Source organism: Chrysochloris asiatica, unplaced genomic scaffold (assembly GCF_000296735.1).
Source record: "Chrysochloris asiatica unplaced genomic scaffold, ChrAsi1.0 scaffold00002, whole genome shotgun sequence".
NCBI classification, from domain to species: domain Eukaryota; kingdom Metazoa; phylum Chordata; class Mammalia; order Afrosoricida; family Chrysochloridae; genus Chrysochloris; species Chrysochloris asiatica.
In genome coordinates, this window is record NW_006408520.1 from 26,624,113 (window position 1) to 26,640,835 (window position 16,723).

A 16,723-nucleotide genomic window follows, 5' to 3' on the forward strand; every position below is an offset into this window, starting at 1 on the left:
GGTCGGTACAAACTCGATGGCACCTAACAACAACAGAAGCAAATACTGTTTAATGATGATGGACAAAGGAGATTGTAATCATTTCAAAGAATCGATGAGTGTATAACTAGTGTTCTCCCATGTAAACAGTCACTCAATTCACAATAAAAACTTCTAAATAAAAGTTTTGAAAAATAGAAAATTTGAAAGGGCAGCTGGAGAAGACAAAGTATTATATAACAGATACAAAGACTTGGAGTGAGACCAGCAAAAGGGAAGAGTGTGCTCAGCATTTCTCAAGTTGAAAACTGAATTAAAACTCAAGCCTCAAGTTGCAGTATTGAAAGATTCTATAGGAAAAATATGTAGTGATTCAGGAAGCACCAAAAGACGATAGAAAGAATTCACAGTCACTGTACCAAAAGAATTGATCAGTGCTCAACCATTTCAATAGGTAGCCTGTGATCAAGAAGTCCAAGCTACACTGAAGGCATTGGCAAAAATCAAGGCTCCAGGAATTAAAGGAATACAAATCTAAATGTTTCTACATACTGATGCAGTGTTGGAAGTGCTAACTCATCTCTGTCAAGAAATTTGGAAGACAGCTATCTGGCCAACCAATAGAAAGAGAGCCATAATTGTGCCCATTCTAAAGAAGGGTGGAACAGTTTTAGTTTTACCAAAAAAATTGAGCAGAAAGTACAAACAGTTCTCATATGCCCCATACCCTCTCCCCATTATTTCTCCTGGTAACATCTTGCATTCTTATGGTGTATTTGCTATAAGTGATAAGCCAGTATTGATATATTAATATTTTAACTAAGTCCATGGTTTGTATTAGGACCTTTTTAAGTTTTGTCATTCCTGTCATGAAACAATAGGTTTTAACAGTATTGTTTCTCCCCTAAATCCTAACAATATGATTGTCACTTTAAAATTTGGACACTAGATGGCAGTATAGGATCTAAAGCATCAATTTGTTCATGAGTTTGACCTTGGACAGTGCATACTTGTACATTGATTTGATTTTTTTGTTTTAACTAGAAAAGTATTAAGTTATAAGGTACTATAATAGCTGAGGAACATGAAATTGGTTAATCGACTTTTCTAAATTAGGATCTCACCATGAGGGATAGTGTATAAAACTACTAGTATCATCTCTAGATCATCTCTAGATACTTTTTGTTTACCATTTATATCTGAAGTCTCTCCTTGTTCTCAAAGTGATATAAAGAAAATACTAGAAAGATGTTTGGATAGATTCAAAGAGAATAAATCCACTGTGACCTCTCCCTCCTAAACTCATTCTAGATATTGTTTATACCCATGAATCTGAAACATGAGTACATGAGTGTCCATTAATAATCACTCACAGGGGAGTAGGTATAATTCTATATTGATTTTACAGTTTTACCACATTCTTTTGAGGTTTTCTGCAGTTTTAGATTTTCTTTTTTTCGTATGACCCATTTCTGCAAACTTAGACTGCAGACTCATATAGAACAGATACTTGGAATGATGTCTTCATAGTTCCTTGTATAACTAGGAGTTAACAGCCCTAGAATCTAGCCTTGACTCTACTAGTTAATAAACTGTTAACTATTGTAGTGCTGTGGAATCAGCACTGGACTGCCAACTACAAGGTGGGCAGTTCAAGCCCACCAGCTGCTCCTTGGAAACCCTATACAGAGTCCTTATGAGTCAGAAAATTACTAATTTTATTTAGCACATTTACAATTTTTTTTCATTTTATAGATAAGGGAACCTGAGGCTCAGAATTATAAGTAATTAGCTCAAAATTTTTACCGCTTGTAAGTGGCACTGAAAGGCCTTTGGTCTTTCCACTCTATCACATCTCCTCTCCATTAAGAGAAGCTGGCCAGTGTGCCATTGTAAGTAACCCTGGTTCAATCCTGGCTCTGGTATGGCAGTGAGGATGGTAAGTTAATACAACACCCTGTAGTAAAAGCTACAGATTACAGATTGTCCAGGTATGGTAAGAACAAGGAAGAAAGTTATGACTTCCTAAGGAGATTACTCTTGGGTTTATATAGAAGCTAAACTTTTAAAAATTAGTAAGCGTTAATGTTAAAAATGAGATATCTATTATTGTGCTACATGAAGAACTTGATGACTAAGATAAATTATTAAAAATGAAATAGAAGGAAATTTTATAGTCCTGGCATAAGACCTAAGGATTGCAAATCAAGAATCCCACACCACACTGAGGAGTGTATCCTTTTAATATTTTTTAAAGATAATAAAATTATATTGACAGATTACTTCTCTGTAACAAATACTGAAATACAGCGAAGTTAACTGTAATTCTTTAATTTCTCATATGGCACAAAAAGAAAGCAATAGGACAGTCTTATTGTCTGAATAGAAACAAAAGTGGCCTCCCCAAATAAGATGCTGAACTGTGTTTGCTGATTGTCATGTGGAGAATTGTACTTCCCCCAGTCCCTTTGAAATTAAACACGAGGCCTTGACTTGCTTTGTCCAGTGGCATATGAGTGGAAATGTTCCACTTCCTGTAAAACCAATAAGTCATCGTATATTTCAGCACTTCCCTATCCCTATCATGATTGCTAGAGATGTCCTAGGAGTTAGGGAGTCTGTCACCTTGAATAAGGACAACATGAAAAGCTCCCAGTTGCCCCTTTACATACGTGTTAAGTGCCGTCAAGTTGGTTCTAACTCATAGCAACCCGTATAGGGTTTCTGAGGAGTGACTGCTGAGTTTTAACCACCGACCTTGTGGTTCAGTGCTTATCCTACAGCACTACACCAGGACTCCTATAGACATGTGGTGGTGGTGTGCAATGGATCGCATCCACCTCACAGAGACCCTGCAGAGGATTTCCAAGGCTGTAAATCTTTACGGCAGCAGAATGCCTCATCTTTCTCCTGCGGAACAGCTGGTAGTTTCAAACTGCTGACCTTGAGGTTAGCAACCCAACTCATAACCACTATGCTACCAGAGCTCCTGCTAGACATATAATATGAATAAAAAATATTCCTCAGCTTTAAGCATCTATAGAGCCCTGGTTGGTGGTGGTTGTGTTAAGTGCCATCGAGAGAGTGGTTAAACAATTGACTGCTAACCAAAAGGTTGATGATACAAACCCATGGGGATACAAAGCTCCATGGGGAAAAAAAGTTGACAGTCTGCTTTTGTAAAGATTACAACTTTAGAAGCCTTACTGGTCTCTATAAATCAGAGTCAACAAAACACAGCAGATTTGGTTGAAGCCACTAAATTTGTGAAATTATTCATCTAGCAGTGGCAGCAGCAGTGGGCTTGAGCATAACAATGATTGTGAGAATGGCGCAGGACCTCCACACAGTGTTTCATGCTGTGTGCATAGGATTATTATGATTTGGAACCAATTTAAAACTTATTCCTAATATAAAATAATCTGGATTATAGAAGAATAAGGAACTCTGGTACGCGTAGTGGTTACGAATCAGGCTGCTAACCTCACAGTCAGCAGTTCGAAACTACCAGCTGTTCTGCAGGAGAAAGATGAGGCTTTCTGCTCCCATAAAGATTTACAGCCTCGGAAACCCTGTGCAGGGTCACTAGGAGTCGGAACCGACTCCACGGCACATAACCACCACCATGTGCAGCATATATGTCCCAAGTAGACTCTGGTGTTAGACTGACAGGGTGAGACTTATTTCTTGAAATTCTTGCAGTTATACAAATATCTGCCAGGAAGCAGCATATACCACAACTGGGATAGCAGGTTGCCAAGAAATCTGAGAGACTGAAAATGTTTGTGTCTCACTGGTCACAAAAGAGTTAAGCATTGAAAAGGAAGAACTAAGTTCTTGTGTCATTTTGCTTCCAATACAGATATGTTCATTATTCTGGCAGTCCATGGTACAGTCGGCATTTTTGCCAACACCGTAATTTAAGGTCTTCCTTTTTCATTGTCCAGCTTTCACATGAATATGAAGCATTTGAAAATCCATGACTTGGGTCAGGCACACCTTAGTCCTCAAACTGACCTCTTTGCTTTTTAATACTTTTGTGAGGTCTTTGCTGCAGATTTGCCCGATGGAATGAGTCATTTGTTTGATTTCTTGACTGCTGCTTCCATGGGCATTGATTATGATTCCAAGTAAAATTAAGTCTTTAAACAACTTCAATCTTTTTCCCATTTATTATGATGTTGCTTATGGGTCTACTTGTAAAGATTTCTTATTTTATGTTGTGTAATTCATACAGAAGGCTATATATAGTCTTTGATCTTCATCAGAAAGTGCTTCAAGTCATGTTCATTTTCAGCAAGGAAGGTTGTGTCACCTTACCACAGGTTATTAATGAGATTGGTAATATCTAGAATCTTCTAATAAAAGCTTTTAAATGATGCACCAGTAGCAACCACTGTACTGATATCTGTTTTTGAACTTTATGTAAATGAAATCATATAGTATGTACTTTTTGTGACTGGCTATTTTTGGCTTATGCTAGTGTTTTTGAAATGTATTCATGTTGTGTGTAGCACTAATTTGCTAAGTAGAATTCTATTTTATGTGTTTTTCAATGGGCAGGATGTTTGAATTGTTTACAAATTTTGGCTAATATGATAAGTAATGCTGCTATGAAGTCTCTTGTTATGAGCCTTTGGTAGGTAAATATTTTAGAGTGGAATTTCCAGATTATAAATTAAATGCTAAAGTGGTTAGACTATTTTAAACTGGTAGGAGTGATTGACAGTTCTTAGTTTTCTTCTTGAAAAATAAACTCATATTCTCTTCCAAATGTATATAAATGTGCATATTATCTCTGTTTACATTGTTTAGATGGGGAACTTGATCAAAATTATTAGAAATCATACTTTGTAGTACCCAAAAAGAAAAATTTAGCCTATTACAAATCTTCAAATTTGAACTTTCAGTTTTGGTGTTAATTATATTTTTTAAATTAATGTGTGGCAAATGAGGGAACTGGTAAGAAATTACCCCATTTCTAGAACTTTAAAGGACATGTGAAGTTTGTGTGTGTTTAATTGGCAGATTTCTTGTTAAAGGTAAGTTATTCTGAAAAGTTAGGTCTACCTTGTACCATTAATCCCTTGGCAAGATTCTATATTGCAACTTTCTTTTAGAGCAAAAATTTTAAATGTTACCTCATTTAGGTTTTCTTCAAATGAAACACCTTTATGTGTTTTGATTCGGTTCTGAATGGTCTTGCTCTATTTCTTGTTAGTCATGCATTTAATCTTCTGGTTTAGTTGCAGGTTTGTGATGAGTTTTTTAGAATTTTTATTTCTAATATATGCTGTGTTTTGGACAGTTAAATATAAAAGAAGGAATAGCCCTTAACACAAATCACAGATCTTTGAATGAGTCATTTAGCCCATTCCCACGTGTGTGGAAAAATTGCATCACTAACCATAGCTGAGTTTTCTATTTATACTAGGCCAGGTTTTTTCCTCTCCAATCCATTTTGCCTTTTCAAAGGCAAGTATAGAGTAAGCAGTTAAAAATAGTGAGTTACTTTGAGGCCAAAATTTAAAAGACAATGAAGTAAAGAATTCTGGTGAACTAATGTGGAGCCCTGGTATGGCTCTGTAGGATAAACAGTCTGGACCACCAGGTCTAGGTTAGTTTGAACTGCAAGGTCAGTGGCTGAAATTCACCAGCCATTCCTCAAAAACCCTATAGGTTGGAACTGACTTGATGGCCCTAGCAACAATAACTTTATCTCCCTACATTCCCACCCTGCAACCCCCTCCACCCTGCCAAGAAAAAAATTTTTAATTGTTCATATACTTACTCTGAACTACTTTTAAGCACATTATATGTAGTGTACATGTATTAACTCATTTAATCTTACAATCTTTAAGGCATAAAGTTCTTAGGGAATTTTAAGGTTGGAGAAGTAAAGGCAAAGATGTGGAATAATTTGTTCAAGGATTAAGGACAAATAAAAGCATCTACATTTTTAACCATTATAAAGGATAAATCAAAAAGTGTTGCTACTTGGCTTCCAGTTTGTACGTGCACAGGTTTATATTTAAACAGTTTTGTCTTGGAAGAAGTACAGCCAGGATGCTCCTTAGAAGCGAGGATGGCAAGCCATAGTCTCACATACTTTAGACATAACAGAAAAGGACAGCATGCTTAGAAAAGTTAGAGGGCCAGCAAAAAACAAAACAAAACAAAAATGAAAACCTGTAACAAAATAAATTGACACCATGGTTGCAATAATGGGCTCAAACCTCACAATTGTCAGGGTGGTAGAGGACGGGGCAGTGTTTGATTCTATTGGACACCGATTTGCTTTGAGTCAGAGTCTACTCAGTGGTACCTCCCAGTAATAACACTTAGTGTCTGCCTCTTTGCTGAGAAGATGTTTTCCTAATCAATGAGCTTTAAAACATAAGCTTGTGTTTATTTAATTTTCTGCAAAGCATTTTCCATGAAAATGTAGTGTTTGTTTTAATATTCAAAAATGTGTATTAAAAACAGTTCTGGACATTTTTTTCTGGGATTTTTTTTTTCCTATGCCTGTTACAAAATTTTATGCAAAATTTGGCTCTGAATCATTGTATGGCTTTCTTTTTGCATTACTGCTGTGTAGGTTTATTTTGCTTATTTGTGGTTTATCTTGACTAATTTATTTTTTCTAAGACTTAGAATGTGATGAATAATCATGATATAATGTATAATAATGGTTATTAATGGACTGGCATGAGATGGGATATTTAAGTTGAAGCTTAGATGTCCATCTAGAGGTTTCCTAGAATTAAAGAAGCTGAATTGGACATTGTCGTTGTTGAGTGCCGTCAAGTCCATTCTGACTCATAGTGACCATGTTTAGGGTTTCCCAGGCTGTAAATCTTTGCAGGAGTTAAAAAGCCACATCTTTCTGCCATGTAGCAACTGGTGGCTTGACACGGTAAGTTAAATTTGTGCTTTATGTTGTTAGGTGACCGAGTTATTGACGTGGGATCTGAATGGAGAACCTTCAGCAACGACAAAGCAACGAAAGATCCATCTCGAGTTGGCGATTCTCAGAATCCTCTTCTGAGTGATGGAGATCTATTTACCATGATTGGCAAGGTAATAAGTCCATTTGCTAAGAAATATCAAGTATAGAAAGTCCTCTGGGAATTTGCAACCTTTGCAAAAGTACCACTGCTGACCTGGTGGTTAATTGTGACCTGTAAAAGTTGTTGTTAAGTGCCATCGAATCGATTCTGACTCCAGCACTCTGGATAAGGTTTCCAAGGAGCTGCAGGTGGTTCAAACTGATCTTGTACTCCAGTACATTAACCCGCAGCACCACACCAGGACTCCTGTGAATAAGATTTACATTTACACAATTTTGAATGTTGGTTGACAAGTGCATTTCTTCCATGTTAAAGGAGAAACCACCAGATGAAAATTAAAATAGAAAGGCTGTTGTTGCTCTGAAGCACAGTTTTTACAGAAGTTGAGTGTAGTACAGTTTTGTGACTTATTGATGTGTTTCTTGAATGTCTTCTCTTTTCCTTCCATACCATCTGAAATAAGTGGGAGCTCAGTAAATATTTCTGATGTTGGTGAATTTATGATTTTCCTAAGCTTTTACATTCCTCATCTGTAAGCTGAGAATGATAATACTTCATAGATGTATTGAGGATTTCCATGGGAATGTATATAAAATATTTATAGTGTAACATATAGCAGGTAGTATGCATGTGCTCAATTCTGATGGATGTCATTATTCTGTAAGGCAGAAGCATAATGTTCCTGGGAACCTGGCAGTTTCTGCTATCTGAATTAGAAATAATAGTTGCAGTATTCCAAAGGATGAATCAAAGAAGTATATGCCATTTTAGGAGTTAATCTTCACTATTACATGATCTATTTGTAAGAAAGTATCATGAAAAGTCAAGTCATTCTTTTTTCGTAGTATAATTGCTTATCAAATTAAAGAAACATGAGGTAGTCTAGGTTTGAAAGTTTATAGTGTTATATCTACATACATTTTTAAGTAGATTACTTCTGCATTTACTTTACCATTTACAGGTTGGAAAAAATTTATACTAAGGACATTATAAAATGTTAGATTTCTACTATTAATTGACATTGGACTTTTCTAAATGTTCAGGTTTTTGCTGTTGTTTTTGTTTTTGTTTTTCAATAGGAAATATATGACTCAAAAACAAAAGTGTAAAAACATCCTCACTCTTTAAGATGCTGGTAGTTTAGTGGTTATGCATTGAGCTGCTAACTGCAAAGTCTACCCGCCATTCTGCAGGAGAAAGATGAGGCTTTAGCGCCCATAAAGTTTACTGCTGCAAAAACCCTACACAGGGTCGCTGTGAGTCAGGACTGACTCAACAGCACACCACCATTTAGTGCTGTTAAGTGCAGTCGAGTTGGGTCTGACTCATAGCGACCCTGTGTAGGTTTCCAAGGAGCAGCTGGAAGGTTTAAACCATTGACCTGTGGCTAGCAGTTCAGTGCTTACATACTAAATTCTGCATATTTGGGAATATTTCTGGACTTTGTAGCCAGTACTTACACTAGTTTTGTTGTTCACATGCCAGTATCACACTATTTTAATTTCTGATAAGACAAGTCCTTTCCCTCTTTCTACTACTCTTCTATGTCAGTATTTTCTTCACTGACCTTTTCCATATAAATTTTAAGATCACTCTGTTTACTTTTTGAAAAAGCACAACACTTTTACTATTTTCACTGAGGTTTTAGTTAAATTTGTTTGTAAGCTGGCTTTGGGGGAAGTTGATATCTTCATATCCAAAAACATGGTCTGTCTTTCCATTTCCTTAGTGTCTTGTGTCCTTCAGTTGTTGTTTCAAAGTCTTCTTCCTGAGTTTTTTTGCTTATTTCTTAAGCTTTTCCCTAGATATTTTATCTTTTTGGTTGGTGTTGCTATTGGAGTATTTTCTTTGTGTTCTATATAACTGATTGGCTGTACATATGAAGCCTGTGGATTTCTGTTTATTAACTTGACCTTGCCACTTATTGACTTCCCTTATCTATAGTAGTTTTTAGTGCTTTTCTTGAATACATCAGGTACATAAAAATACAATGTGAAAATGACATCAGGTTGTTTCTTCTTTCCCAGTTTTGCACTCTCAGTATTTTTTCTTTTCTGACTATATTTTTCCAGTACCATGATACATAGTAGAAGGTGCCTCTCTCATGTTTACAACTTTGTGGTAATGTTGCTAGTAGTTAATTTTGATCTTGGTACTGGCTTTGAAGGTGGAAGAGTGATTTTCTAATAGGAAGAAGTTCCTATCAGTGGTGTTTAATGAGTTGTTGTTGTTGTTTTGTTTTGTTTTGTTTTTTATCAAAACTGGACTTTGGGTTTGTTTACTGCCTTGTAGCACCTTTACAGATCATCCTATTATTTTTCTCAGATTTGTTAATACAATAGCTTTTCTATAACTAGCTTTTCTATACGTATTTGACAGCAAACCTCCTTAAAACCATCTTAGCCTGATACTCTTTCTATTGGGGTAGAGGGATGCACAGGGTAGATATTTGGGGCAACTTAGTTTTTTTATATAGAGCTGGATCTCACAAGTTATGTTTTCAAAACATTTTTGGTTTTTTTGCATTAAATAATAAAACTTTGTTTTGTAGGGCACGGGAGCTGCAAGTTTTGATGAATTTGGCAATTCTAAGTACCAAAATCGGAGAACAATGAGTAGTTCTGATCGAGCAATGATGAATGCATTCAAGGAAATTACTACCATGGCAGACAGAATCAACCTCCCTCGAAATATAGTGGTAAGTTTTTGTTCCTACTCATAGCAGCTACACTGTATAGGGTTTTCAGAAGTAGAAAGCCTCATCTTGCTCCTGCAGAGGGAGCAGTTGGTAGCCTGGAATCACTGGCCATGTGATCCGCATTCAAGTACTTGGCCTGTGGAACCACCACACATTTAGTTAAGCATAATATAATAAACATGAAATTTTGATTCTCTAACTAATTAAATGTCCTGGAGTTATTTAAACCTAACTTTCTTTGCTTTGAAGGATCGAACAAATAATTTATTCAAGCAAGTGTATGAACAGAAGAGCTTGAAGGGCAGAGCTAATGATGCCATCGCTTCTGCTTGTCTGTATATTGCCTGTAGACAAGAAGGGGTTCCTAGGACTTTTAAAGGTAAGTTTTCAGTTATGTAGATAAAAATGACATTACTTATATATAAGTCTGGCCGCTTTGGTACAATGATGCTAAGTCATGTCTTCGTGGCTACATGCTGCAATACAGCTGAGCATCATTTGCTAATGCTTGCTAATTTTGTTCCTTGACAACAAGTTCATACTGTACTCTTACTAACTGTGCCCTTTCCAGGTTCTTTTCTAGTGTAGATATTTTAGTTCTTGTGAGTCCACTTTGTTTCTCATTAGTAAGATCTTCTCACTGACTGTATTTTGCAGGCTTTGATGCCCTGGCATCGGAAGTCAGAGCAAGCCTTTCATGAGTGTGTATACTTGATATAGGGAAATCATTTCCATTTCTAGCACAGATCTCTGCAAATGAAGGAGTTAAGTCTTTGAAAAAGCATTAGTGAAATTTTTTTCTTGATGTATAGGGTTTGCACTTTTACTTTTACATTTGAAGCTTTGACAGATTATCTTTTGTCCCTCTACTCTTCAGTTACCTGTGAATACGTGCCAACTTGTTCACACAGTGTGGCAGTGATACGCTGCCTTTCACCACCAAAACTCAGTGTAGCTTAAGACTATTAGTATTCTCCAGTCATCTGATAAATGTTTATTTTTACATAATTTCTAAAGTTTAAGTGAAGAGGTAGCAGCCTTTATTATCATAATCATCTTTTTTGTTATTATTGTAGTTAAAAATAGGCTTTTGTTAAATTTACTGTTTGATAGTTGAATTTTTAGTATGACAGTCAGACATTTGATGTTGCACATACATGTGATGTTGTATTGTTTGAGTAGAATGCTTTAGCTTGAATATTTTCTTTTGTCCGCTTCATATGATTACAACAAATTCATATAAAAATATCAAAGAATTTCTTTAGATTAATTGAAAGAAACTTATTTGCATGATTGAAATGTCAGAGGGGTTAATATTTTAAAAGATTAATTCCTAAATTTAACTTTTTAAAAAACTTACGAAAAGAGTGGTAAATATTTAATTCAACTGAGAGATTTAAAATTAACTCTTTGGAAAGTAGTGCTAAGAAGATTATGGTTTCAACCATAAGGTATGATTGCATTTTTTTTTGCAACTCACATGTATTACTGTTATATTCAGAAATGTTAGAGTTAAAAATGAACTACATGTCTATTTAATTACTTGATTTTTATTTTTTTAGAGATATGTGCTGTATCACGAATTTCTAAGAAAGAAATTGGGCGATGTTTTAAACTGATTTTGAAAGCTTTAGAAACCAGTGTGGATTTGATTACTACTGGGGACTTCATGTCCAGGTTCTGTTCAAACCTTTGTCTGCCTAAACAAGTGCAGATGGCAGCTACACATATAGCTCGTAAGGCTGTGGAACTGGACCTGGTCCCAGGGAGGAGTCCCATATCTGTGGCGGCCGCGGCTATCTACATGGCCTCACAGGCTTCAGCGGAGAAGAGGACCCAAAAAGGTAGGCCTCTTCTTAAAGGCGAGCCACACTGACATTACGAAGGCTGTAGTATGTGAGTCTATTTCCATGTGGCATTTTTCAGCAGCTAATTTAATCAGAACCCATGCTCAACTGCTCAGCACCAAAAATTAAGACAATTTTGCTTATAAGTAGCTTATAAATAAAAATGTTTATAAGCACAACTCTATACTCACTTTTTTCTCCTCACATGAATTTTTAAAAGTTCATTTTAATTTACCCCATATTTTTCACAGCCATTTTTGAGTAATCTACCCCTACCTCCAAAATTACTTTTTCAGTCTTGAGCGGAAGAGTCATGCTTATTTCTCTCTCCCCAGCATAGCACCTTACGGATAGAGACACTGTAACATGGCCATCAGCTTGAAGTCTGTGGTGCCTGTTCTCTGTTAGTACACTAGTCACAGCTGCTTAATGAAATACTGAAATAAGTAAATATCAAATATTGTGATGCAAGATGAGGCTAAGTACATTTCACATGAGCTAATTTCATTAAGGGTTGTGTTTTTTAAAAATTACTCTGATTAGGTATTTACAGTAAATAGTTAAAGTGGCAATCTTTCTGAAATTTTCTTCAACGATTCTCAAAGAAAAAAATGTAACATTTAATGACTTTAAATAGAAAAAGTAGATCCACTCCCAGGATTTTATAATAACCTTTAGAAATACCCATATGAGCATAATATATATACTCAAGTATGCTTTTGTAATGGTAAAATGCTATTATGCTGACATATAGCAAGTGTAAAGTGAATTCTTTCTAAGAATGGATTCATGGATAACTTTTGTAATCCTCAAAAAGTTTTATAAAGAAAAAAGCAGTCAGTTCGGAATAGGATGACGAGTAAATAGTTGTCACTTTTGTGCTTTATCCTGAGACGTTTTTACATACATTAAATCACTTAATAATGATGGCAGCCCTTTGAGGTAATTATAAGTACTGCTAACGTTACTAACTTTTGCTCCTACTTTCTACTTTTTGGTGTGTATTCCCATCGTCAGGTTTTTTTAATCAGTATTTTTCCTTTTTTATGTGGTATTATATACTAACATATTTGTCACAAATTGTAATGTAGGTGGTAGAAGGAAGGTAGTGTGGACATTACGCTAATGTTTTGTTTTCTGTCTTTTAGAAATTGGAGATATTGCTGGTGTTGCTGATGTTACAATCAGACAGTCCTACAGACTAATCTATCCTCGAGCACCAGATCTATTTCCTACAGATTTCAAATTTGACACCCCTGTTGACAAACTGCCCCAGCTATAAATGGAGACAGCTGCTGTCAGACTCTTGTGAACACTGCAATTTGCCTGTTGTTCATAGCCTGTACACAGTGCTGGATTGAGCCTTTAATGAGGAATAAGAAAAGACATGGTATGCATTCCAGGGCTTACTATTAATTGCTTGGCTTTCTGTATATATATATTAGTGAGACATATTTAATGACTTCAATTTCTTATTGAGTTTTCTTTCTTTTTTAGCAATCTAGGAAACTGTATTTTGGAAGATAATTGAAATGATCTAACTCTTGAATAAAAGATTTTTCAAAATTAAAGTTTTGTTATAATTACAAATTCTATGTAATTTATAATATATGATTACAGGTAATGTAGCATTTCAGCTAATAAAGCTGATAAGGGTACCTTGTTTTTTGTTGTATTAAATACATTATTTTTTATTTTAATAAAGTCAATGGAAAGAAAGACTTTTGAGAGCATTATTGGTATTGATTACATATTTGGAGTTTGTGAGCGGTTGGCTGTGTGTGTAATTTATTAATATATACGTTAGAGGCAAGAAGGATGCACTGGACCTTGAAAAGCACCATCCTGAGAGAGAAAAATGGTTGAGTTTATGTTTTCCTCATTGGATTTGTTGAACAGAGGAGGTGAGGCTGATAAGTATAGCAGCGGGCAATCAATATACAACAGATCTTAATTTTAAGATTTTTAAAAATGTTTCATTTGATAAAATCTGCTCTGTATATTTCTGTATTTTATTGGGATCTTCACAGGATAAAGAATAATTAAAATGGGGATTATTGAGTTCGGGGAGAGTCAGGGTGTGTTAACCAAGTGCCCTAGGTGATTGTGGTGTGCAGTGTAAGGTACCACACTGACTGAGAGTCGCTTGTGCTGTTTGTTGTGAAGTGCCGTCACATCACTTCTGACTCATAGTCATCCTGTATAGGAGTTTGAAGGCCGTAAATCTTTGCAAGAGCAGAAAGCATCATCTTTCTCCTGTTTCTGAGGAGCATCGACCTTGTGGTTAGCAGTCCAGTGCTTATCCTACAGAACCAGAACACTCCACTTGACTGTGAGGTGATAGAAAATCAGCACTGTGAGAACGACAGCCAAAGGCTGCCCTCTAACTAGCTGCATAGTTTGTATGGAGGACTTGAATCCATGTCACAATGTCATGCACTTACCTATCTCTAAACTGGTTTGTAATTGCTTCGAAGGACAGTTTCGTATTGTTGCCTGGTGGTTAGATCCAGACTCTGGTCTAGAGAGAAACGCCCCTTTGGAAGATCAAATCCCCACTCACGTATTTGCTGAGTGTGGAAAAGCAACTGGGTTACTGGGACTCAGGAAGATAAATGGTCTCTCTCCCTTTCACAAAATGTAGGACATTTAAGCAAACACTACTTACAGCTGTGGAAGAACTACAGGAATACTGTAACCCAAATGCAGGTTGCAAGGCTGACAATGGAATTTACACTCTGCAGATAGATTCTACTCCACCCAGGATGAGCCCTAAGCAGTAGCTGCCATTTTGGTCACCAGCGCACAGCTCCACATTCACAAGCATGGTCTGAGCAGCAGTGCCACATTACTGCAAGGTTTTCTTTCCAGCTGTTTTGGCTGTATACTGTTTTATAATACAGTAGTTCCAACATAGCAATATAAAAGGACTTCATAAAGCTCATGGAAAAAATGGAATTAAAAGACTGGAATTTTTCCATGAACATTTTTTGAAGCCCCTTGTATTTTCACTTCCCTGGTTATAAAAATTAATTTATTGGAAAACTAGGAAAATGTAAAGAAATGGATATATCAGTGTATTTTGCCCTATGTTTTGTATATATATAAGAAGCTGGGATCAGCAGAGCTGATTTTATAGGTTAACCTGGGGACGGCAGGGTATTTGCCCTTACTGAGAGTTGCAGCTTATATTCCTTTTAGGTATATGAGGATAAGTAAAAAAATTATTGCTACTAGGGTTTCTGTACATACATGGACTAGTATATTCCAAATAAGACATTTAAACGTGTCTGTTATTAGTGGGGGGGGGGCTGCAAGTTTTTTCAGTAAGAGCATTTGTCTTCGTCTCATTAGGGTGCCTTCAAAACTGGCTTCTAAGGGGACCTGCTGGGCCAGTGAAGTCCAAGGCCAAGAGGTCAGCTCACAAGCTTATGGCAACTGTTTTTAGGAATCCAAAGGGGTAATCTTGGTAGATTTTTCTCAAAGGACACAGGGTGATCAGAGGGGCTTACAAAGTTTTTTCTTTAAAAAAAAAAAAAACCTGCATTGGTGAAGAAAAACAAAAGTTGCACCAAGGAAATTTTTTTCATTGCAACAATGCACCTGCTTACTGGAAGATAATAAGGGCTGTCCTGTGAGGATTTTGTTTTGAAACTTTACCCCATCCACTGTATCATCCTAATCTTGTCCCTTCAGATTTCTTTTCCCAGAATTCAGCATTTACGAAGAACCCATTTTGAGACTCTTGAGAATGGCAAAACTAGTTTTGATGGTGTAAATTAGAGATGGAAATAGTTCCTTCAGAAGCATGTAGCCCAAGATGGAGGATATGAAAAACAACAGCTTCACATTTTGGTATTTTTGTTCAATAAAGGTTTCTGTGATTTTGTAGCAATACTTAACCCTATTCTAGGAATGAAAATGCTAGTTTTTCTGTTTAGAATACATAGAAATCTGGCTCAATCAACTTGACTCAATTCCAAATATTGAAAATGTGAAAAAGAATGCCGACAAAACAAAGAGTGGCAATGCCACTATCCTCCCTTTTGCCTTGGAGTCTGGGTCTTCTTGTTAGCTGTGGTTGGAATTGGATCTAATAACACTCGGGGGAGGTTATTTCACCTGACTACTGGTGTGGGCGTAGTGGTTACGAATCGGGCTGCGAACCTTAAGGTCAGCGGTTCGAAACTACCAGCTGCTCCGCGGGAGAAAGATGAGGCTTTCTACTCCCGTAAAGATTTACACCCCCGGAAACCCTGTACAGGGTCGCTATGGGTCGGACCCGACTCAACGGCACTTAACAACAACAACAACAACTGGTGTGGGCACTGCAGGATCAGACTGGACTGTGAACCACAAGGTCACAACTGGCCCAATTAAACTTGGCAGGAGCGTGAGGAGGAAGGAGTTCACAGCTTCTCCATGAGTGAGACTGAATGCCCTCTTGTGTTCTCTTTCCACCTGAGTGGGGTTTAGTCCCTGTTTGTCCATGCCTTCCAAGACTAGAGAGACTTGGTGGTGCTGTGAGCTAAACATTGGGCTCCTAACTATAAGGTCATCTCTGCTAACCCATCAGCTGCTCCATGGGACAAAGATAAGGCTAGCTGTTCCCATAAAGATTTCGTCTCAGAAACCCTAAGGAACAAGTTTTGCTCTCAGGGTTGCTGTGAGTTGAAATCGACCAGATGATTGTTTACTGTGTCATAAATGGAGGTTTATGATTGGTTTCTTCTATGGTCTATTTGAGATTTGGGATATTCAGTCATAACTACTTGATCTGAATAGGTGCCATCGAGTGGGCTCCAACTCCTAAGGAACTTATTACGTACAACAGAATGAAACACTGCCTGGTCCTGTACCACCTTCACAACTTGAGCCCATTGCTGCTGCCACTTTACCAAGCATGATGTTCTTCTCCAGGGACTAGTCCCTCCTGATACTATGTCTGAAATATGAGAAGCGAAGTCTAGTCATCTGGCTTCTAAGGAGCAGTCTAACTTTAATTCATATATCAAAAATACTGATACTCAGAAAATTTTCAATATGACCAGGTCTTACTAACAAAAAGAATATTACACATACTTTGAAAACAATACAGTTTCAACGGGGGTGTGTGTGTGAAAAATTCC

General features: G+C 36.7%; 1 protein-coding gene across 1 annotated transcript in view; it reads left to right on the forward strand.

Annotated features, from left to right (window-relative positions):
• Positions 1-13,160, forward strand: part of GTF2B (general transcription factor IIB) — a 35,415-nt gene extending 22,255 nt beyond the window's left edge. Inside the window, exons 3-7 of the mRNA XM_006830980.1 lie at positions 6,926-7,059; positions 9,601-9,747; positions 9,997-10,126; positions 11,310-11,591; positions 12,743-13,160. Coding sequence (XP_006831043.1) covers positions 6,926-7,059; positions 9,601-9,747; positions 9,997-10,126; positions 11,310-11,591; positions 12,743-12,876 — 827 coding nt within the window. The 3' untranslated portion in view covers positions 12,877-13,160. The remainder of the gene's footprint in view (positions 1-6,925; positions 7,060-9,600; positions 9,748-9,996; positions 10,127-11,309; positions 11,592-12,742) is intronic.
• Positions 13,161-16,723: the final 3,563 nt, after the last annotated feature.